The 25,945-nt window shown below is 36.4% G+C and overlaps 1 protein-coding gene across 6 annotated transcripts in view; it reads right to left on the reverse strand.

Annotated features, from left to right (window-relative positions):
- Window positions 1-3,273: 3,273 nt before the first annotated feature.
- LOC123566558 (integrator complex subunit 14-like) overlaps window positions 3,274-25,945 on the reverse strand; it is a 191,237-nt gene continuing 168,565 nt past the window's right edge. For all 6 annotated transcript variants that reach the window (XM_045360780.2, XM_045360781.2, XM_045360782.2 and 3 more), the window contains one exon: window positions 3,274-4,878. In XM_045360780.2, the coding sequence (XP_045216715.1) occupies window positions 4,585-4,878 (294 nt within the window). In that variant the 3' untranslated portion in view covers window positions 3,274-4,584. The remainder of the gene's footprint in view (window positions 4,879-25,945) is intronic.

The following is a 25,945-nucleotide window of genomic DNA, read 5'->3' on the forward strand; positions in this document are numbered from 1 at the left end:
TTCATGTTTTATATGACTGAAACCTGTCAAAAACCCTTTAAAAATGCAATTAATTAAAAAAATACAGGTGTATTCCAGTTATGGAAAGTGTATTTCGGTTTTTAGGTGGATTCCATTTTAATGTGTGACAAGCTTTTCCTATGATCTGGCCTACTGACCTAGTTTTTGACCCCATGTGATCAAGTTTCATAAAGGTTGGGTCACAATTGAGGCCCCTAGAGTGTTCACAAGGCAAATGTTGACTGATGCCGGACATAGACGGGCGCTGTACAATGACTGGTCACAATACCTCACCTTGAGCACTTCATGCTCAGGTGAGCTAAAATGCTAATTTCTTCAAGGTCAAGTTCACTAGAGAGCTTATTGTTGATGCCATTGGCGGCGGCAGAATTTGCTTCACTTAGTCTCACTTTCACTAAACGTGGGCAATACAAAAAGGTTGTTGTTCTATAATAATTGGATGTCAATTGCATTCTTATTTTTTATATAAAATAACACTGGGTAATTTTAAGTAAATAAGAAGAGCACCACGTTGTGGGTGCAGATGCTCATCTGATTTTTTTTTTGCCTCTGTATAATAGAAATATTGTCCTACCCATGTGTTTTTATGGTATTTTCTTAGTCCAAAAGGGGTCATAATTCTTGCAAAAAGCAAGACAGAGTTATGTTTCTTGCTGTATAGAGTCAGCTTTTGATGGAGAACAAGTGTTGCAAGTTTTAAAGCAATAGCTTTGATAGAAAAAAGCTAAAAAACCTAACACAAAACTTAACCAAGAAATCTGATTTTCTAAGTCCAAAAGGGGCCATAATTTTTGCAAAAAGCAATTTAGAGTTAAGATACTTGCTGTGCAGAGTCAGCTTTTATTGCCAAATAACTCCTCCAAGTTTCAAAGCAATAGCTTTGACCATTAAAGAGAAAAAGATGACTAAGAAATTTTATATTTTCTATGTCCAAAAGGGGCCATAATTCTTGCAACAAGAAGGCCATGATGGCCCTATACCACTCACCTAAGTTAAGTTGCTTGCTTGAACAAATTTCTTTGCCAAAGCTTAAAAAAAAACAAGAAAGTAGGTCAGTAGGTCATATTCATGGTCACTAAAAGTCAATTTTAAGATTGGTGTGCAAAACTGTATATGTCATCCAAATTTCAAGGCTGTATCTTAAAGAACAAGAAAGTAGGTCAGCAGGTCAAGGTCACAGTCAGGTGACCCCTTATCACTTAGGGCCATCCGGTTAATATAATTAAACAGTCTAGGAAATATGATCTGATCATTTTTGAAGTATTTTTCCTATATAACTCATATATCAAGTGACCCCTGGGGTGGGGCCTCTTTTCACCCCAGGGGCATAATTCGAACAATCTTGTTAGAGATCAACTAGGCAATGATACATACAAAATATCAAAGGCATAGGCCTTGAACTTTCAGACAAGAATATTTTTAAAGTTTTTCCTACATAAGTCTATGTAAAACTTGGGACCCCCAGGGCAGGGCCTCTTGCACCCCAGGGGCATAATTTGAACAATTTTGGTAGTAGACCACTAGGCAATGCAACATACCAAATATCAAAAGCATAGGCCTTGCAGTTTAAGGCAAGAAGATTTTTAAAGTTTTTCTTATGTAAGTCTATTTAAAACTAGGGACCCCCTCGGTGGGCCCTCTTTTCAACTCGGGGGCATAATTTGAATAATCTTGGTAGAGGACCATTAGGCATGCAACATACCAAATATCAAAAGCCTATGCCTTGCAATTTCAGACAAGAAGATTTTTAAAGTTTTTTCCTATATATGTCTATGTAAAACTAGGGACCCCGTTGCAGGGCCTCTTTTCACCCCAGGGTAATAATTTGAACAATCTTGGTTGAGAACCACAAGGCAATGTTACATATCAAAAGCCTAGGTTTTGTGGTTTCAGACAAGAAGATTTTTAAAGTTTTTTCCTATACAAGTCTATATAAACCATGTGACCCCCCCTGGGCGGGGCCATATTTCACCCTAGAGGGATCATTGAACAATCTTGGTAGAGGCCCACTATATGATGCCACATACCAAATATCAAAGCCCTAGGCCCTTTTGTTTTTGACAAGAAGATTTTCAAAGTTTTTCCTTATATAAGTCTATAGAAACAATGTGACCCCCCAGGGTGGGGCCATATTACATCCTAGGGGGATAATTTGAACAGTCTTGGTAAAGGCCCACTAGATGATGCTACATACTAAATATCAAAGCCCTAGGCCTTATGGTTTTGGACAAGAAGCTTTTCAAAGCTTTTCCCTATATAAGTCTATATAAACCATATGACCCCGGGGTAGGGCCATATTTGACCCTAGGGGGATAATTTGAACAATCTTGGTAGAGGCCCACCAGATGATGCTACATATAAATATCAAAGCCCTAGGCCTTGTTGTTTTGGACAAGAAGATTTTTGAAGTTTTTCCTTTCGGTTGCAATTGCAACCAGAGTTCTGTATGGAATTCAATTCTTTGAAATTTTTTTAAAGAAGACCATCCAAGGATCATCCCTGTGAAGTTTCATCAAAATTGGCTTGGTGGTTTAGGAGGAGATGTTGTTTAAAGGAAAGTGTGGCCGGATGGACACCGGACGGTGAGCGATCACAATAGCTCACCCGGAGCCTTTGGCTCAGGAGAGCTAAAAAGCAGAATGGAGTTATGTTTCTTGCTGTAAAGAGTCGGCTATTGATGGTGAACAAGTGTTGCTAGCAATAGTTATCATAGTTTAGGAGAAAAGCTGACCTAAACACAAAACTTAACCAGGCAACGCAGATGCCGACGCCGATCAAGTGACGACAATAACTCACCTTTTTTTTCTTCAAAAAATCAGATGAGCTAAATTATAGAAATCATTTCAGGTAAGAGCATAAAATGTGCATTTATTTGATAGGTAATGATGTTCACACAAGAAATATAAAGCATGACCAACAAGTTATTTCAAGTCTAAAATACTTTGCTTTCATACCACTGAAATAGCCAAGTTATGACGATTGTGATACCATTCCCTGATATTTTGCTGTGAACCTATATAAAATCACTTCAAACTCCCCACATTAAATTTTAGGTTTACAAAATCTCATCTTCATTTTAACAGAACCAGTTGTAATTCAAATAAATAAGCTCACAAAAATATACATGTATTTAATTTATAAAGAGATTCAACTTAACATACCTTCACGTTTTAAGCTGAAAATCAAGTTATTTGCTTGCCTGGGAGATTTTGTCCCTAAACTTTTGTGAATGGTCTTGAATATACAAGATAAAATATTTTATTTTTATTTATTCAGGCTTAATTTACATAGTCATCAACAGTGGACAGGTATTTTTCAATATATCATACATCTTTATACATTCCATCAACTATACAAAACATTTCATCAGAATGTTTTTTTTTTATATCTTTTAAATAAGCAGCTACATAATTATGTTCCAGGTATATTATGACTAACAAGACTTTCCCATTTAGATGTCAATCATATGTTTTTCTTGCCAGTTTTTTCATTGTTTTTGTTTTCTGTTCAACAGACATTATTGAATGGTCTATTGTAAAACATTTCTATCCATTACCTACCTTGTAACAGCTGGTAATGAAACAATTCTGTCAAGATCACAAAGTTATACTTGTCCAATGACTTGTTACAAATTTTTCAGTTTCTGCATACATTTACAATCAAATCCTCCTGAAATTATGCTATAACCTTCACTAAATGTATTGCTACATCATTAAATGTTGATCAGATCCACTTCTTCCAAGATAATTGAAAATTGCGCCACCATAATCCGGTATAAATAAGGTAATCATAAATAATTTGATTCGCTCACAACACGGGATTACTGTTATATATCATTATTATGACAAGTCATGCAAACTATTATCGCACTGCTCGAAATTATATTCACTTGTTTGAAAACAGTTCACCAATTACTCAAATGCATATTGTTGGTTATTTTATCAATTGAAAAGTCATTCCTACATTTCATCTGCAGGAGATCTTTTGTATCGGCAGGTTTAATAACACCCTACAAAAACTGTTAGTGTAAGTGCTTTTGTTAGGGCAGACTGCTATAGTGTGTATCAATAAAAAGCAATTAGCAAGCATTTAGAGTACCGGTAAATGCAGACGATGAAATAATTTATATATAAATTATATTTATTTACATGTTATTTAAATAGTTATTAAAAGTTGAAATTATGATTTTGTACAATTTTTCGTTGTTAGAATAAATTTATATAGTGAATCAAGTTGTCATTACCATAATTTAGAGTAACCTCCCTTGTCATGAATGACAACAAACGTGTTAAAGTCCAATTTAAAATCGTGTTTTTTTTTTAATTTGCTGATATTAAAATCCGCGAATATAGCAAAAATAAAAATTCCGCGTATAAAAGCCCCTATACAGTATTGGAGAGCAGTCTCACAGTGTAAACCTGCCATTGGTCAATTTCCAGATTCCAGAAGGAACAACTAGTGATTTGAGACTGGTCTTACAACTCAGTTTTATCATGAGCAAATGATCTTATTCAATTACAGTTATTATACACCTATCAAACGTGGCAACAAACTGATATGTGTTCAACCATCATCTTGAGAGAAATTTGTCTTTAATGGCATAATTAACTGGGATGCATCTCTAGCCATTTCACTACACAGTCTTGTTGCAGCATGTGTCAGTTGTAGTGCTGCGTCAGGATGAGCTGTCCCTGGCAACATCGTACACTCTCGTTCTAACATGGCAGCCATTGCCTCTAACAGCTCATTGAAACCGAATGATAATGCTGCTTTTCTAACTCGGTTAAGCTCTTTATAAAACTGCTGTTGCTTGTCTGGCAACTTTCTCGCATGTCTGATAACTTTCTGAAGGTCTGCCTATAAAAAAGAAAAAAATATATAGGGGTTGCTTTTTTAAATTACCAACCACACTATGTTCATTTACAACTCTACTTCCCCAAAAAATTATAAAAAGCAACATTTAGACAGGTATGAAAGCTTCAGCTGTCAATAAGACAGATGTATTTCTAAAACTAATCACATGTTTAACATACGCTTTTCAATCTCTTGTTTACTAATTACACTCTTCATTTTACACATACAAAATATATTTGTTTCCAACTATATTTTGGTTCTGAAACAGAACCATATTTAAACAAGAGGCCCAAATTGGCCTAAGTCGCTCAACTGATGATGACCTTAACCATCTGACCCTTAAAGGAGCAAAGCACCCTAAATTATACAAATTTATGAGAGGACCTTATATTGATGCTACAGACCAGGTTTGATGAAGATCCATTGAGTGGTTCATGAAATGAAGACATTAAAAGGTATTTTTATATTTAGCCCTAGCAACCCCTAAAAGGGGCCAACTGCCCCTATTTGAACAAATTTGAGAGAGGACCTTGTAATGCTCCTACAATGTTACCAAGTCTCTGATGAAGATCCATCTAGCCATTCATTAGAAGAAGTTGTTTAAAGATATTTCTACTTTGAACTCTAGCTGCCCCTAAAATTGGCCAAGTGTCCCCAGTTGAAAAATTTTGGTAAAGGGCCTTATAAAAATGCTACAAATCAAGTTTGATGAAGATCCATCTAGCAGTTCATGAGACATTTCTTTTTTAATTCTAGCGGCCCCTAAAAGGGATCGCCTGCCTTCATTTGTATAAATTTGGGAGAGGACCTTATAATGATGCTGCAAATCAAGTTTGATAAAGATCCATCTAGCTGTTCATGAGAAGACATCTTTTGAAGACATTTCTATATTTAATTCTAGTGGCCCCTAAAAGGGATCGGGATCGACTGCCCCCATTTGTATAAATTTGGGAGAGGACCTTATAATGATGCTACAGACCAAGTTTGATGAAAATCATCAAGCGGCTCATGAGTACAAGTCTTTTAAAGGCATTTCTATTTTTAGTTCTAATCGCCCCTAAAAGGGGCCATGTGATTCCATTTGAACATATTTGGGAGAAGACCTTAAAATAATGCCATGAAGATTCTTCTAGCAGTTCATGAAAAGAAGTTGTTTAAAGGTACTTCTAATTTTGGCTCTAATGCCCTTAAATGGGCCAAAGTGCCCCTATTTGAACAAATGTGGGAGAGGACCATATAATGGACCAAGTTTATAAAGAATCATTAAGTAGTTAATGAGAAGAAGTCTTTAAAGACATTTCTTTTTAGTTCTAGTGGCCCCTTTAGTCTAAAAAGAGGCAAAGTGCCCCCATTTGAACAAAAATTGGAGAGGACCTTACAATAATGCTACAGACCAAGTCTGATGAAGATCATTCCTGCAGTTCCTGAAAAGTCGTTTAAAGGTATTTCTAATTTTGGCTCTAGCAGCCCCTAAAAGGAGGAAACATTTGAACAAATTTGGGAGATTTTGTTTTAGGTCGGTTTAATGTCACACCGAAACAATTATCAGTCATATGGCGACTTTCCAGCTTTTATGGTGGAGGAAGACCCCAGGTGCATCTCCGTGCAATATTTCACCTCGAGCGGGTACCTGGGTAGACCACCGACCTTCCGTAAGCCAGCTGCATGGCTTCCTCATATGAACAATTCAACACCCCGAGTGAGGCTCAAACCCACATCGGTGATTGGCAAGTGATTTGAAGTCAGCGACCTTAACCACTCAGCCATGGAGGTCCCTCAAGTTTTGGAGAGGACTTTATTATGATGATACAGACCAAGTTTGATGATGATCCTTCCAGTAGTTCATAAGAAGAAGTCTTTAAGGTAAAGAAGGCGTAATGAGCGGGAATTTCAAAAACAAGTTGCATCTTTGATAACATGTTTAAATAATAGCAAAAGCTGATCTTCACCTGATTTACAATTATCAACAAGAGGGCCATGATGGCCCTGTATCGCTCGCCTGAGTACCATTGCTCAAAATGATATGATCATTTCAAACCAATCTCATTAGAAGCTGCTAAGGTGTATTCATTTAATTAAAAAATAAAGAGAGGTAATTTGTCATAAATTTAGTCAATATGTATCTTCACTGATTGTCCAAGTCCATCTGTTGACATAAATGAAATTTCAGATCAGTATCTTCATTAGTTACGGAGATATACCCATTTTAATTCAAAATAAAGGGAGGTAATTTGACACAAAATCAGTCCATAGTTATCTACCCGGATTGTCTCAGTCCAACTAATAACAATAATGAAATTTCAAATAAGTCCTATAAGGACTTACTGATATAAATCCATTTTGATTACAATCAGGGGAGAAATTATTGTTTTCGAGCGGAATGACTCGTGTGTGTAAAAACTGTCCCATAGGTTTTTAAAAAAAACTAGAATTATCATTTAAATTTATTTCACTGTAAAATGAGCGAAAAAAATACAGGGGTCACCAACTTCATTTTCGCTGTATTGTCTTAATTTTTCCCCTACCCCCATTTTCACGTGCAGATTTTGTGCATCAAAGTTTTACAAAGAACTGTTTGTATTTTAGGGAAAAAAAGTAAATCACAAAACAGTTTGCAACAACACAAATTTCATTTTACCGGTAAGCGTATTCTAATTTTATTATCCATTTTCTGATTTCTTTCCAATTTTTATTGTCACACTTGTATACATGAATGCATGTTACACACAAAAAAAACATAATGAAACAAGAGGGCCAAGATGGCCCTAGGTCGCTCACCTGAGAAACACACCATAACAGTGTAAACATGTTTGATCTAGTGATTTCATGGAAACAAATACAGTCAAATACCGTTACCTCGATATTCAAGGGACTGCAAGAATTGCATCGACGTAACCGAAGTTCGACGTAACGATATCGACTATCTGAGACTACATTTTGTGTCTGTGTAGGACGTCTAATTGTCATTACATCTCACGCTGCTTTCAGTGGGTTTTGAAAGGGGAAAGAAATAATATAAAACAAAAATACGATCTTAATTTTATTGACAAATAAAACATCTAAATTCGGTTGGTTACCGGGTTCTACCCCATTGACAACATGATAGGTAGAGCTGCTAGGTATCCCCCCGGGTTGGTTACCGGATCGTTCACTAAACAAGTCTGAATGCAGCGGTATAATGTTCCTTGTTGCGTGTCATTTTGACTGTGCTTCGATAACAATAATTTTCCAGTTAAATACCTATATTGTTACTCAATCCTAAACAGTTCGTCCAAATTAATTGTTACATTGGAAAAACAGCTTGCCCGCTTGCACTCTGTTTTAAAAGACTAATTACTGGGAATTAAATGCAAACTTACTGACATTTAAATTGGATTTAAGATTAATTAACAAACAAAACAAACACACAAACTATCCTAACTATATATATAACTATATATATGTCGCCGGACAACAACAGGTTGATTTTCACACCTTACAAAAACATGGATATTTTTTGACAACCTGTGATATCGACGAAATCAGGTGTAAAAACAGTACAGGTAAGTTGAAGGGACTGAAAAATCTCATCGAGCTAAACAAAATATCGAGCTAATCAAATCGAGATAATGATAAATAATAACATTAAAATATATAGAGAAAAATCGGGACCGACTAAAACACATCGTGCTAACCGGAGTATCGAGCTAACCGATATCGAGTTAACGATATTTGACTGTATTCTGGCCAATTTTCATTAGGATTGGACCAAAAATGTGGTCTCTTGAGTTAAAACAAGTATTTTCTTTGATATGACCTAGTGACCTAGTTTTTGATCCTAGATGACCCATATTCAAACTTAACCTAGACTTTATCAAGGCAATCATTCTGACCAAATTTCATGAAGATCAATTGAAAAATACAACCTCTATTGCATACACAAGGTTTTTCTTTGATTTGACCTAGTGACCTACTTTTTAACCCCAGATGACCCATATTCGAACTCGACCTAGATTTTATCAAGGCTATCATTCTGACAAAATTTCATGAAGATCAATTGAAAATTACAGCCTCTATTGCATACACAAGGTTTTTCTTTGATTTTACCTAGTGACCCACTTTTTGACAGACAACAGACAGACAGATGACAGATGACAGATATCAAGCGATCACAATAACTCACCTGAGCATCGCTCAGGTGAGCTAAAATTGATAGTTCTTATTAATCATTTTACTGTTCCTTCATTCCTCCACAGAATTTTTTTAATTTTCCGAAAATGTTCCTGAAATGAGATTATAAGATTACAAGAGGGTCATGATGACCCTGGATCGCTCACCTGAGTAATATGAGCTACATATTTCAAATGTCAAACTGATGATGAAATATTAAGAAAGTCAGTAGGTCACTTTCATGGTCAATGAAATTCAGTTTTATGATTGGTGTGCAAAACTGTGTATGTCATCAAAATTTCAAGGCTGTATCTTAATAAACAAGACAGTAGGTCAGTAGGTCAAGGTCACAGTTAAGTGACATCATATTACAGTGAAACACCGCTCGCTCGAGGTCGCAAGGGGATGAGCAAAATGCTCGAGTTATCCATGGTTTCGAGCGACCCAAACATTGACCAACATACGAAGAAAATTGAAGTTTGTTTTACCAACTGTCATCGAGACCATTTGCAGAGGAAACGGTGATGCGTTATAATAACACACTCATGACATTTTCAAAAACGTATTACAAACGTTATTTATGAGAGATCGTAAATGGCACATGTGAAGAAACAGCTAAGACATTTTTTTTATTTGAAATACTGTAATCGAATTCGCAATTTTCTTTTCCAAATTAATATCTCATAATTATCGTCTTAATTTTATGAAAATGCTATCTTATTTCCTTTATTTGCATGCAAACAACTGTTGATTGAAATATTAAGATCTCATAATTATCTCCTCGATCCCGCAGAAAAAAAGTAATAATTAATAACAATTTTGATCAATAAAATTTTTCTTTCACCTTTCATCAATAATTAATCTCATTATCAGATCAAATATACGGACAAACAAACATTTAAGACAGTCGGGGAATAGACCATGCAATTTTCACGACGTGAGAAAATTTTAAATTAACCGACACATTCTGACCGCCGATGGTGTAAAAAATTTTGACACCTCTGCTCGAGTTTGCCATAAGAAACAAAGAGTAAATTAATACACAGGGACCAGGTGGCATGCTCGAGCGATCGAGTTATCGATGCTCGACCCAGCCATGGTAATTTCACATAGAAAATAGAAGGAAATCGGCCGGGACCACATGAATTGCTCGAGCGAGCCCGGGTGCTCGAGTCATCGATGCTCGAGCGAGCGGTGTTTCACTGTACTTGGGGTCATCAGGTAATAATAATTAAACAATCTTAGAAATAGGATCAAATGATTGTTTAAAGTATTTTATTCCTATATAACTCACATAATAACTAAGTGACCCCAGGGTGGGGCCTCTTTTAACCCCAGGGGCATAATTTGAAAAATTTTGGTAGAGGACTAATAGACAATGCATCAATCCAAATATCAAAAGCCTTGGTCGTATGGTTTCAGACAAGAAGATTTTTAAAGTTTTTTCCTATATAAGTCTATATAAAACTTGTGACCCCCAGGGCAGGGCCTCTTTTCATCCCAGGGGTACAATTTGAATAATTTTGGTTGAGGTCCATAAGACAATGCTACAAACCAAATATCAAAGGTCTAAGTGTTGTGGTTTTAGACAAGAAGATTTTTAAACTTTTTTTTCCTATACAAGTCTATGTAAAACTTGGGACCCCCAGGGCAGGGCCATATTTGAACCTAGGGGGATGATTTGAACAAACTTGGTAGAGGACCACTAGATGATGCTACATACTAAATATCAAAGCCCTAGGCCGTGTGGTTTTGTAAAAGAAGATAAATTCAAAGTTTTCCTTATATAAGTCTATATAAACCATGTGACCCCCGGGGTGGGGCCATATTTGACCCTAGGGGGATAATTTGAACAATTTTAGTAGAGGACCACTAGATGATGCTACACACCAGATATCAAAGCCCTAGGCCCTGTGGTTTTGGACAAGAAGATTTTTAAAGTTTTTCCTTTCGGTTGCCATGGCAACAAGAGTTCTGCATGGAATTCAATTCTTTGAATAATTTTGAAAGGGGGCCACCCAAGGATCAATCCTGTGAAGTTTGGTGTAATTCTGCCCAGTGGTTTTCAAGAAGAAGATTTTTTTAGAAAATGTTGATGGACACATGACGCACGACACACGACGGACATTGAGCTGTCACAAAATCTCACCATGAGCTTTTGGCTCAGGTGAGCTGATAAAACGCCTTGACGACCGAGTTCATTTTTACGCTAGGATGCTATGAAAACTGGGAAGTTTAAGCACAGTTTACTTACTTCTTTTTTCCTGCATTTTTACAACCAAAATTTAAGATTTATTTGCAGCCTTTATTGAACGGCGTGCTGCATTATCAATTGGATTCAATCCTTTTCAACTGTTTCATAAATAGTTAAATACAATTTTCCCCGGAAACTGGAGATGTTAGTTCGAGCCCGACTGGCTACAACATTCCATGAAGTGGGAAAGTTGTCAATTTCTTACGGAGAGTGCCTACTGGTTAGAAACTATAAAGATAGGTTGTGTAAGCAGATCGCTATGACATAATTGAAGGTTATGGAGAAACGGCGTAAACCCAACACATTTAATGGCTGTCAAATGCATAAGTGCAATAATTAATGTCTGGCTTTAAACTTCATGTCGTTTTGACTGTGCATATTTCGACCAACTTAAAAGTGAGAATTAGCCGGAAATAATAATTGTTTGTTTTTGGGTTTTACGCCCGTTTTCATCAACATTTTATTCTTTTACAAGCACTAAACTCTTTTTCTACAGTAACTTACAACTGTTCCATTGTAAAATATTAGTCACGAATAGAGTGACTGTACCGGACACCAAACCTATGACTGCTCGTTTGACACCAGTGTGTCATTCAGTATGACATGAGGGGTGGGGGTAATTTCTTGACTGGATGAATTAGATAAGAAACTATTTTCTAAGGGTCAGTTGTATTTGAAGTTTTCAAAACGGGAATTATCCTAAAATCTGAATTGCACATATTTGTTATTCATGGTTTGAATGTTCATTTATAAAGATGAAAGTTAACATTGTGGGAATGGCTGTATATGCCGATGTTTAGATAATTTGTAGCTCGACCTAATTGGGTTCTTTTTCTGTGTTAAAAAGATAAGCTTGTATTATTTTATGTATGAAACAAAAATCCATCAAATAAGATTAAAACAAAAAACTGAAGATTAATTAATTATTAAAACGCGAAAGCTCACTGTTATCACTACCCACTCCCGTTTATTCATATTAATCTTTATTTTTTTTTAATTTTATTTATTTTTGAGCGATCATATTTCGAGGGACCTGGGTTCTAAATTTTTGTTTAAAAGTTTGGAAACGGCATCGATCTTTAATAGTCAAAATACTTCAGTTCATTCATATTACCCGGTTTTGTTTCAAGCTAAAGTTGAAAATGACAGCAATTTAGAGGCTATATCCAGCTATAATACTCATGTTATTCACTTTATAGACAAAATTTTAGCCATATTTTTACTTTATACATAAATATTTTTTTTTGGCTTCAAGGCCTTCATTCTAGCTTTTAAGATACATGCAACACAAACGTTTAAGCACTTTATGTGTATTTTTCACTAAGTCAAGGACAATAACTCTGGTCTGGCTAAGTGAAATCACTAACAGAATACAAAGTGTACAACTTTACATGATATGTAACAATCCTCAAAGGTTTTATAACTCTAGGTTTAAATATCTTTTAGAGACATGATACACAAACCTTTATGCCCATAATGCATATTTTGATTAAATCAAGGGCCGTAACTTTGGTCTTGCAGACTGAAATCCAAACCAATGCTCAGGTGCACAAATTCACAAGTTGAATAATATTAAAGGTATTTCTAATTTAGGCTCTAGCGGCCCCTACAAGGGGCCAAGTGCCCCCAATTGTATAAATTTGGGAGAGGACCTAATAATAATGCTACAGACCAAGTTTGATAAAAATCCTTCACACGGCTCATTAGAAGAAGTTGTTGAAAGATATTTCTTAATTTTGGCTCTAGCAGCTCCTAAAAGGGGATATGTGCCCCCATTTGAAAAAAGTTTAAGAGAGGACCTTATATTGAAGCTACAGACTAAGTCTGAAGAAGATCCATCAAGAGATTCATGAGAAGAAGATTTTTAAAGGTTTTTCTATTTTTAGCTCTGGCAGCCCCTTAAAGGGGCCAAGGTGAACCATTTGAATAAACTTGATAGAGGTCCATGCCAGGATACTACTGACCAAATTAGGTGTAATTCTGACCAGTAGTTTCAGAGGAGAAGATGTTTAAGTAAGTGTTGACGCAGGACGATGGACGACAGACTATCCACTTATACTAATAGCTCACCCTGAAAAAAGTTCAGGTGAGCTAAAACGTGTTACTTGAGTTTTAGACTTTTTTTATTTCTAAAATGATTAAACTGAGTTTGAAGACTTAAACAACCACTTAGGTTCAAGAACAAACTCTGTTTTAGAACTTTGGAACGTTGACTGCAGAGGGCTGCCTAAGCATCATTCTATAAAATCGTTTTGAAAACAAGCAAAATCGATTTTTGGCACAAAGATTTATTACAGTTTTTCCTTTCCATTGCCATGGTTACCAGATTTCCAAATGGATAAACAAGTTTGAAAGAGAACCACCTTACCAATACTTATAGGACATGGTTTCATTACTTCAGGTGAAATATTTTTTAAGAAAAATGCAACACAAACGTTTAAGCACTTTATGTGTATTTTTCACAAAGTCAAGGGCAATTACTCTGGTCTGGCTAAGTGAAATCACTAACAGAATACAAAGTGTATACAACTTTACATGATATGTAACAATTCTCAAAAGTTTTATAACTCTAGGTTTAAATATCTTTTAGAGACATGGGACACAAACCTTTATGCCCATAATGCATATTTTGACTAAATCAAGGGCCGTAACTTTGGTCTTGCAGAATGAAATCCAAACCAATGCTCAGGTGCACAAATTCTCAAGCTGAATAATATTCCTGCATGATTTTATTACTATATATATATATATATATATATACTAAGATCTAGTCTTTTCTTTTGGGAATGGGGGGGGAGGGGGTTAATGTCACACTGACCCAATCATAGGTCATACTGCGACTTTCAAGCATTTCATGGTGGAGGAAAACCTTAGATGCCCCTCTAGGCATTATCAGACATTATTTCATCACGGGCTGGCACCTGGGTAGAACCACTGACCTTCTGTAAACCAGTAACTCTGGTCTGGCTGAGTGAAATCCCAACCAAAACACCAGGTGCATAACTTCACATGCTATATAACAAACCTCTAATGTTCATGACACTAAGCCAAATACTTTTTGAGATGTGTGCAATACAAACTTGTAAGCCCTACATACATATTTTTTAATAGATCAAGGGTCATAACTCTAGTCTGAACGCCAGATATCCCAGACAAAACACTAGGTGCACAGCTTCACATGGTGAATAACGTTCCTTTTATGTTTCATGACCCAAGGTCAAATGCGTTTTAACATTCATGCAACACAAACTTTTATACCATTTTATCCATATTTTTTTACTAAGTCAACAGCTAGAACTCTGGTCTGCCTGAGTGAAATCTCTAACAAAACCCTAGGTGCAAAACTACACATGCTCTAACAATATTCCTATAATGTTTCACAATGCCCTAGGTCAGATACATTTTGAGATACAGGCAACACAAACTCTTAGGTCCTTTTCATGCATATTTTTGACTAAGTCAAAGTCCATAACTCTGGTCTGGCTGTGAGAAATCCCAATTAAAACATGAGGTGCACAATGTCTTATGCTGAATAATAATCCTGTGAGGTTTGATGACTCTGGGCCAAATATTTTTTGAGACATGCATGACACAAATTCAGACCGACAGACAGATTTTTAAATAAGTTAAGGGGCATACCTCTGATCTGGCTGTAAAGAATCCCAATTAAAACAACAGGTGCACAACTTCAAATGCTGACTGACAATCCAGTGAGGTGTGATGACTGAGTCAAATACTTTTTGGGATATGAATGACACAAATTTGGACAGGAGGAAATGTTGTTTAATAACAACAGCTGTCCGTAAGACAGCAAATGCTGGACTATTTGAAATGTTGTCCAAGAAGCAGGAATATTACCCTAAATGTTAAAATATCTATAGGGTTTCAATCCAGTATCGGCATCAGTTTTGGAGATAGCACGCAAAACTTTACACAAAACTTTAACCAGGAAGTCCAAAAAGGGGCATAATTTGGCCAAAATGCATGTCAGAGTTATGGGACTTGATGCTATCACCTAGTTTAATAACCCAGGAGACACAAGTGAAGTTTCAATTCGATATCTGCATTAGATTTGGAGAACGTAACTTGCATGAAAAACTTTAACCAGGATTTTCTAAGTCCAAAAGGAGGCATAATTTGGCCAAAATACACGTCAGAGTTATGGGCTTGACCCAGTTAGGTTGTAAAATGACCAAGAAAAAGAAACAAGGGCTGTCCATAAGACAGCCAATGCTTGACTATTTGAATTATTGTCCCAATACTTTAACCAGAAGTTTTATGTTCGAAAGGGGGCATAATTCGACCAAAATGCATGTTAGAGTTATGGGACTTGATGCAATCAACTAGTTTTATAACCCCGAAGGCACATGTGAAGTTTCAATTTAATATCTGCATTTGTTCTGCAGATAGTAACTTGCAAGCAAAACTTCAACCAGAATTTTCTAAGTCTAAAAGGGGGCATAATTTGCCCAAAATACATGTCAGAGTTATGGGACTTGATGCTATCAGCTAGTTTTATAACCCGGAAGACTCAGTCATGTGAAGTTTCAATTCAATACATGCATTAGTTTTGGAAATAGTAACTTGCATGTAAAACTTCAACCAGGATTTTCTAAGTCCAAAAGGGGGCATAATTTGCACAAAATACATGTCAGAGTTATGGGACTTGACCCAGTGAGGTTGGTAATTGATCTAGAAAAAGAAAAAAGTTTCAAATATATATGCCTTTTAGTAATAGCTGCATGTACTTGCACACAAAACTTTAACCAGGAGTTTCTAAGTCCAAAAGGGGGCTTAATTTGGCCAAAATGCAGGTCAGTGTTATGGGACTTAATGCTATCAACTAGTTTTATAACTCCGAAGACACATGTGAAGTTTCAATTCAATATTTGTATTAGTTTTGGAGATACAGGGTAGTAACTTGCATGTAAAACTTTAACCAGGATTTTTTAAGTCCAAAAGGGGGCATAATTTGCTCAAAATACATGTCAGAGTTATGGAACTTGACCCAGTGAGGTTGGTAATTGACCTAGAAAAAGAAAAAATAAGTTGCAAAGCTATATACCTTTAAATGATAGCTGTATGTACTTGCATGCAAAACTTTAACCAAGGTGTGACGCCGACGGTGAAGCCAACGCCAGGGTGAGTAGAATAGCTAGACTACTCTTCGAATAGTTGAGCTAAAAATAAGTCTCAAAGCTATATGGCTTTAAGTAATAGCTATATGTACTTGCACGCAAAACTTTAACCAGGATTTTCTAAGTCCAAAAGGGGACATAATTTGGCCAAAATAAATGTCAGAGTTATGGGACTTGATGCTATCACCTAGATTTATAACCCAAAAGACACATGAGACGTTTCAATTCAATATCTGCATTAGTTTTGGAGATAGTAACTTGCACGCAAAACTTTAACCAGGATTTTCTAAGTCCAAAAGGGGGCATAATTTGGCCAAATACATGTCAGACTTATGGGACTTAATGCTATCACCAACATTTATAACCCAAAAGACACATGTGAAGTTTCAATTCAATATCTGCATTAGTTTTGGAGAAAGTAACTTTAACCAGGATTCAAAAGGGGGCATAATTTGGCCAAAATACATGTCAGAGTTATTGGACTTGACCTAGTGAGGTTGGTAATTGACCTAGAAAAAGAAAGTTTCAAAGCTATATGCCTTTAAATGATAGGCATATATTACTGCATGCAAAACCTTACCCGGCTGTACATATTCCAGAGTAACTGTGGAAAAATTGCGGACAAATGCAAAACTTTCATGGAAAGTAGGTATTTTCCATGGAATAGTCCAGAAAAGTCACCTGTTATATAATATGTCCAGAGTGATTGCAAATGTTTTCCACGGACATCTCTGGAAATTACTCTGGACATCTATCAAAATGTTCATGGAATATTCACCGACACTGCGGAAATGTAGCACTTTGAAAAAATTCTGGTCATTTAATTCTGGAAAAAAACTCTGTCATTTTCTAAGGGGTTTTAAACACATCAGAAAACAATTAGCGTTAGACTAGGAATACCATGTGATCAAGCTCAGCCAGTTAGATGAACTGATCTTGCAGAGGAATTTTCAAAATGTGTAACTGGAAGTCTGATGTTAACAAGTTGTGTAAAAATTAGTGAAACTTTATTATGTGAGGTAATTCAGTTCAAAGTTAATATTGAGGATTCTGGAAATTGCTCAAGTAAGTTTGTTTACATAATTGACCAATGAAACAATACATACATTTGTAATTATGCTAATTAACACATGCATGTATATTTGTACATCAGTCATTATATAGCATAAAACAATGAATGCTAAAGTATAACCAAAGGCTTCACAAAAATTTTATAAATAATATGCATATATGAAAACAGATATTTTAGGTACCTTTCTTTATGATTCATCATATTAAGTGTAACTATCTTGTTCGAAACTTTGTATATGCTAAGATCCCAACCTTTGTACTGAATATTATTATTTTATTATTAGGACTATATTTAATGTAAAATCTCCGAGCATAATCATATTTTATGACTCTGCTTTACTGAACTGGCGCTCATACAATCTGTCCAGTCTGAGTAGAGTTAGGAGGCTGTTGCCAAATTAGCAAAATGGTTTGTTTCTGTTAAATTACTGTATCAATGGATCATATTCCGCTCTAAATCAAGGTCTAATAGGATTTTTTCAATATCAAAGACGAACGCAGCAATGTAATGCAATACAGTTTTCAAATTTATCATGATAAACAGTGTGCCAAAGTCCAATATACCATCCAGCAATTTCTTTACTCTAGCACTGTTTTGAGATGTAATTTGTAATTTGTGGTTGTTTATAATCATTGTAATTCTTTTGTTTTTCTAAGTCCCAAAAAAAACTCCTTACCAATAGATCCCTTAAATACACCTAAAATTAGAAGTATAAACTATGTTTCACAGAAAAGTGGACTGGTTTCTACGTCAAATTATAAAAAGTTACAATATAATGTTATTTTGTACACACTAAGGAAGTTTAATCTAACAAAAAATTAAAAAAAATTAAAAAATATTTTTTTTAAGTCCACATCGGAAATCCTTACCAGGTAGAGATTGTCAAATACCTCAAATTGGATGTAACGCTTTGTACTAGAAAGTGGTCTCGATTCCTCGTGCTGTAATGAAAGTTACAATATAGCTTTATATAGTAACACAAGGGAAGTAATCTAAAGAGGAGGAAAGACATTCACTCATGATGGTGTAAATGTGCCAAGTACATAAAATCTCTAGCATGACAAGATATGTCCGGACAAAGTTTCATTCTTGTATCCTTGACCTCTAAGTGTACCTTGACTAGACAGGACTGTTCTGCAGAATTGTTCATGAGGTGAACATTGTGCAACTTACTCAAAATCTCCATGCAAGTAAATATGCTAACCCTAACTCAAACCCTAACCCATTTTAGTACAATGCCTTGACTTGATCCAGAACCCAAACATCCAAGCTACAACTTATATAAGTTTCTTTACAAAGTTTCTTATGGCATTCTAAGTTAAGTTATTACAACTTTTTATTTAAGTAACAGTACCTTGACCTGACCAGAAACCCAAAATCAATCAGCTTGTCTGATATAGGCTACATACTCCAATTTTTTCAATTTTTACAAACAAAGTATTGACCGGGAAACCACTTTTTCTATTAAACCATTGACTGACCTGACCCAGAAACCAAATCTCCACCTGTCTGATATAAGCACATACATACCAAGTTTTATTATATCTTTACGAACAAAAGTTATTGACCGGAACACAGTTTGCGCCGGCCAAAATTGCGCGCCCCCGACGACCGCATCTACCCATCTAATATCGATTTCGTTAAAAACTGGTAATAAACTATCAACACCGCCTTTTTCAACAAACGATCTTTTCGCTCAAAACTAGCCATAATATGTAAATTGCAATTATCAACTTTATTGATAGAATTTTCGCAAAGTTAATATCAAATGGTTTGTTTTATAAATTGCTAAGTTCGTCCGTTAATAAGGATATGTTGTTATTTAGATTTACTACTGTAACCCTTACTTGTATAACAACGGCTTTTATCATTTCTACAATCCTCGTATTGCAAATTATGTTTCATGAGAGAAGTATGGCAAATTGTCTATAATATGTTGAATAGAGTTCAAATTATGTTATGTTACACGGATGTTTGAATGATACATTTAAACTCCAAAAATATGAATTTGATTATATATTTACGTCTGTTTGAATCAGAACCCTTCGTTTCTCATTCTCAAGTATATCTACCTTACAGAAGCAAAGCCTCTTGGCGTAAAATGCTGCGTAATGCTGTATATGCGCGAACAAGTAGTAAACGCTAGAGGAGTACTTTTACATACAACCATGCGCTTACACGCAGGTACTATTTTTCGCGAGCGTACACAGCATGTCGCAGGAGCACATACACTTCAAGTACACAGCAAAGACTCTGAAAATTTAAGGAGTACACTGCAGTACGCAGGAGAGACTGTCAAGAAAATAGTCACGCATGTACACGCAGATACTTTGAATTTGTGCAGTACACTTCATATATGCGGGGGAAAATTGTACAATTTCTTTGCGATTTAATACTTAGTTTTTTGTTTAAGAAATAAGTCGAATAAATTCATATATGCGGATAGGGACTGTCATTCTTGGTGTTTATCTTTAAATTTTTTTAGGTAAAAGTCTGAAGTACACTTCATGCAGGAAGGATTTGTACATGATTTCTGAGCTGCACCTTGCATGCAGTGTAAAAATATATTCTTTTTCATTTTGAATTAATCCTGGAGCTTTCTAACTTGGATAAATGGGTGGACGGATAGCTCAGTGGTTTGCACACTGGCCTTCCAATCCTGAGATCGGGGTTCGATCCCCGGCAGCTACTCGGGAATTTTCAGAAACGCTTTTCAGTGTTTCCCACTCAACTAGAGGTGTACTGGTCAGGAACCCAGGAAATCCTTGCGTGTATCAGTGCTATACACTGGGCACGTTAAAGAACCAGGCTGTCTATTCGAAACGAGCTAGGCTAAGTTAGCCAGATAAGCCTGTATCTGATTTCTGATCTCTCTGTCGTGGGGGCTTTGTCTCACTCTGTCCCTCTGGTCAGATCGCTCTGTGTCTGTACTAGTAGAGGATGAATTATGCACCCTGTGTGGCTGCATTTGAACTATGTAAAGCGCCTTTGGCGCTATATAAATCTGGTATAATTTAATGTACAACGCCGGTGAATATACTATGTGTAAAATTAGGCGTTTAATCAAATAAAGCAGTTTCAGTTTCAGTTTAATTGAAAAGCCTAATTTGAACTTCGTTGCATTACATTTTGTAATACATGAAATAATTACCAAGATAATGCCTCAACAGCGCCCGATTGAGAAGAATTAATAGCTCTCACTGTTATTTGAATACTCTTAAGCAAAACACCATTCTATCATGTTTTATAAAGGCTTTAATGCTCATTATGTTAACTCATTAAGGCCTCACCAAATTAAAAAGTTGTTCATCGGATTTGCCGCTCGTATATTTTCAGAACGTTTTTGGCTAATTGCGCTCGCCCCATTGGAAAAAATCAATACAAAATTTTTTGGTGCGATACTTTTTACGGACGTAAAAGTGTATAAATGCTTATATAATTCCAATCCTTGATTGTTCTCAGATGGATCTGAATCAAAATAAATACATTCTACGCATACATCGTCTATAATAAATCATAACACTTATATTTAGTTGCATTAAAGTTGTTTCCCCTTGATGCAGTTACGCCATTTTCTTCAAATGTTTACCAAATTACATGCTACAAAAATTGATTTATTTCATTGAAAAGTGGATGAAGAAAAGCATACTAATTTATTTGATAACATCAATCTACATTATTTTGGTAAGGGTAAATAATTATTGATGCATGTCACTTATCTTTTTTCTGTTTTTTTCTGTCCAAATGATCAGCATTTGCATACGAAAGTTGGTGGGGTAAGGAATTTACATTATCACAGCATGTTTGCCACAAGAGTACACAGCATGTATGCAGCAGGAGTACACAGCATGTACGCCGCAGGACTCGGGCCAGGAGTACACAGCATGTACGCCGCAGGAGTACACAGCATGTACACCACAGGGGTAGTACACTGCAGGCTCATTTGCATGTGAAAAGTGTATGTGCTGCGTACATGCTGCGTACTATTTCCCGCATACTAAATTCCTCCAGCGTACATCCTGTGTACTATGTAGTCCACAGCATGTACGCAGCAAGTAGTACGCGACAGAGCTCATTTGCATGACAAAAGTGTACTACAAACGTACTATCGGTGTATGTGCGGTGTATATCCTGCGTACTATTTAAAGCCCTTGATTTCAGTACACATCATGTACGCATCATATACGCTGTATGTACACAGCAAGAGTACGCAGCAGGCCTTTTTCTTCTGTAAGGGTAACCGACTGTGATATCGGTTCATGTAAATATAAGACTGTGAATAAATACATTTAGATGCAGATGAGAGTAAATCAAACATTCTAATAAACAATTGTAATAATTGTGACCATTGAAATAATATTAAGTGGTTATACATCCTCCGATAATTATTTATATCATTCTTTTTCAAAATTACGCATATATCTTTACCCTGTGGAATATCAGAAGTACGTTTACAACTTACATTATTACAACATGAGCACAGCTGAGCTAAATGTTCGTAAATGTTTTCATCTTTGACGCAGTAAGAGCGTTTGTCGTCTTTGTCCTATTGATTCCGGTGCAACATAGGTGTCGAACGACTATTGCCTCCCCATCCTGTTTTATATCGCATTTCAGGACTGTAATAGTCATAACGCGGGTTATTTTTGTTCCATGTGTTCCGTCCACACTCACTTGTGTGATGGTTATTCATTTTGCAGTGTACACACCACAAAGGATTTCCTCGGGTATCTCGACGTTGATTCTTGGGGGACGCTGATATTGTCTGTACCACATACTCTGGTTCTGGTAATTATTTCGGTTGCTATGCATAGGTTGATTCCGTCGTGGGGTACGGGTCTGTTTTCTACGTAGCATTACGTCAGAATGACTGGAATCTCCATATTGGTGTTCCTCATAGATACGTGTACGTTGTTGCATTGCTGGCGGCCTTTTAGTAATGTTTACTGACTTGTCGATGTTATTAATGAGAGCGCTTGTACCCTTCCAACTTAAATGTATCAGGTCAGCACTATAATATTCTCCAACCACTGAGTCATCACCGTAAACGAATTTGCTGTAAGTGTTTATCAGTTTTAGCCCCAGTTCCTCACTTAATTCTTCTAACATCTGATTAGCGGGCATTACATCGAAGTCTGTTCTAGGACATAATGTACACAGAGAGATAGTGCACTGTGGATGACTCTTCTGTACCGATAATATCCCTTCTTTTAGATCTTTGTACATGTCATTAATGTTACCACCACTAGCAATGTCATTACCTCCAATATATATTACTATGTTGTTCAAGTCGTCAATAATCCACGTCCTTAGCCTTACACCTACATGACAAACTTTACCTCCAGAAATTGTTCTTATCTCAACATTTCCATTCAAACTGTTTGGATTGATGTCTCTAAAGATAGAATCACCAAGCAACAATATTTTACCTGGTAAAGTGCCTTCTGTTTGATGATTTGCTTCATTGTGTATCGTTTTATTTGATTTCAAGCTTTTGTCAGAACCTGAAGACTGTTGATACGGACCGCGTTGATTATTTATGATTGTTCTTGATTTAATTTGATCAACAATTGACTGAAGTCTATTTTGTATACTTTCGTTGAACGATTTTATGTCATAATGCACTTCCTGCACGTTTGCTTGTACTGTTTCTATTTTCCTATCTGTAGTATCGGTTCGCTGGGAAGACTGCCTTTTGATACTTACAACCTCATTGCGCGATTGTTCGAAGTTGGCACTTGTACTTTCAATGTGATCGAATAGTGTATTTTTGATATCCGAAATATCCAACTGCACCTCCTTAAGTATTTGTAGAATCTCAACATCATATTGACATGTTCCAACACTATCTTCTTTTTTCTTGTTTGTGCATTGAAAGATTTCATTATCACTCTCATCTTCGTGACTTTCAACACAGCCATTATTTTGATTATAAATGAAGGTAGAATTTTCTTCATTCGATTGTTCTAGAGCACGATCTGATGTAGTCGACGCTTCACTCACTGCTTCTTCTTCGGAGATGGATTCAGATGCCAAACATGTTATAATATTCTGTTTGATTTGTTCATTGAAAGAGCTAAGTGAATAGTCCTGCTCAGGAAGTTTATTCTCCAGTATTTCCAAGATTTCATTTATGTCAACACTCAAAAATTGTTGAATTCCTTTTCCATTTATCAAAAGAGAACACTTTGTGTGATAAAGATTGATAGTATAGTGAACTGAATTTTCCGTTGATACTTTATATTTGGTTTCTACATTGTTTTGTTTTTTGTCAATAACGGACGTGCACACTGATTTATTTTTCATGACATCTGAGGTAAAGTAATCATGTGCCGCGAATTTAAAAAGTTCATACGTACCGGTGTTCATACATTTTTTCACTCCTCCTCCGGTGTGCCTGATGGAAAAATCTTCATTTTCAGTTGTGTTCAGCTTTTTCCTTAAAGATCTGTTTTTGTTTAGCACATAATTTCTTTTTTCCGTATCATCCGTAAGATTTTTCTGAACTTCCGGTGCAGGCGCCGCAACATCGATCACTTTATTGTCCATTTTTTCTGCCTTTTTCCATTCAACCTCAATGATATGCATACCATTCGAACGAGATTTCTGTTTTCTAGCGACTTATAAACGTTCCAATAAAAAACAACGTTGCTGATTAAAGATTTTAATTTTTTTAACGTTTTTAACGTAACGCTGTTAAAAAACTTGTTATGACGGAAATGACGTCACTGATGAAGGACGTGGCTGTTCACAGTCTGGATGTGACTTGTTGGTTTCTCTGCTGATCTGAGGTTGTTGGGGCTGTAGGGACTGTGGGAGCTGTCGGCTGGGCAGACTTCCAGTCACATATACTGGTGTGGTGTTTCCACTGGCAACGGCGACATGGAAAGTTGGATTGGCACTTCAACACTTGATGACTACCAAGACAGTTAAAACACAATTGTTTATTCTTGACAATGTCAATATAGGACTGGTAAGTACTAAGTAGTTACCTTGGTACAGTCGGTCGGGGAATGCTGTTCACTGTAAAACACACAGGCTTTCTTCTCAGTAGCTGCAAGGTTTCTCATATCCAAACTTCTTGGGGGTCTTTGTTTACATCTACTTCCGGTGAAGAAAAACGCGGTAACTTGAGGGTTGTCATATACTTCCGGTATGACTGACTGACCTGCGTCCATGATTTCTTTATAGATCGCCTTTCGAAGTTCCGCTAGAGTCTATCCAACGTTTCCATGTTCTCTTGTTAAATTATTGCGTACTTCCACTGGAAGTTTACTAATAATAACTGGAAGTCTCTTGAAATTGTCCGATTGACTCTAGACCGCGGATGTAGGACTCTAACTGGTCGTAGTAACTCTGGAGGCTGGGTAACGTGTTGATAGGACGTGGCTGTTCTTAAACAGGGCTTGCATGTAGGCTTGTACAATCTTATGGACTTGACCCAATCTCTCATGTAATAGGCTGACCGCTCTCTCGTAGTTTGCGTTTGTCAAAGCGAATCCTGTTACAGTATTAGCGGCGGGACCTTCTAACTGGGCTTTTAAGTAATTAAACTTCTGGATATCAGTAAGAGAGGGGTTAGTATGTACTGCTGACTCATAACTGTCCCAAAATGTCTGCCATTGTAATAAATCTCCAGAAAATATCGGAAGTGATAATTTTGGTAATTTGTGCGAATGAGAAAAGGTTGAACTTACAGTCTGTTGCGATGTCTGTATAGCGGGAAATACCGGTAACGTCTGCTCAGGTCGCATGATATCTGTCTCTGAAATGAAGCCCTCCGAACGTCTGTATTCCTTGAACATGTTAATCTGGATCTCTAAGTTCAGGTGATATTCGTCGGCCTCTATCATCTCTGTCTCGATCTCCTCTGGTTGAAGTAGCTCTAGAATCTTCTGATCTGACTCTCTCACACACTCCTGTTTCTTCTGGATGTTGTTCAATATCGTATTGAAGATCGTCGGTGTCGGCTCTTCTTTTGCTGCTTCAATTTTGCTGTAAATACTGACGTATAATTCGGCAATGGCCTTCTCTGATTGACTTGTAAGTTTCCATCTCTATGAAATTTGTTTATGGCACCAATATCGGAAAGGGATTTAGACTGCATAAAATACACGTTGTGTCAGGTTCGTACCTTTTAATATCACTAACGTTACATATCAATACAACGGATGTGACGTCATAAACGTTACGTAATGCGGAAGACGTCACGTAAAGAAAGGCGGCAAATGAACGTCAATACTTTACAGGCCCTGCTCTTTCAGAGAGGGGCATATAACAAGAGCTGTCACAGGAGACAGCGTGCTCGACTATTTTGATGCCGGTTAGTAATACTGGGCACATCTGAGGAAGCTGGAACTGCCACTAAAGTGTTTAATGATTCCAATAAGAATGAGGATACTGGACAATAGCTTGAGTCTTTGTCAAAAGTATTAAGTAAGAAGACAGATAAAGAAT

This window comes from Mercenaria mercenaria, chromosome 8 (assembly GCF_021730395.1).
Source record: "Mercenaria mercenaria strain notata chromosome 8, MADL_Memer_1, whole genome shotgun sequence".
NCBI classification, from domain to species: Eukaryota; Metazoa; Mollusca; class Bivalvia; order Venerida; family Veneridae; genus Mercenaria; species Mercenaria mercenaria.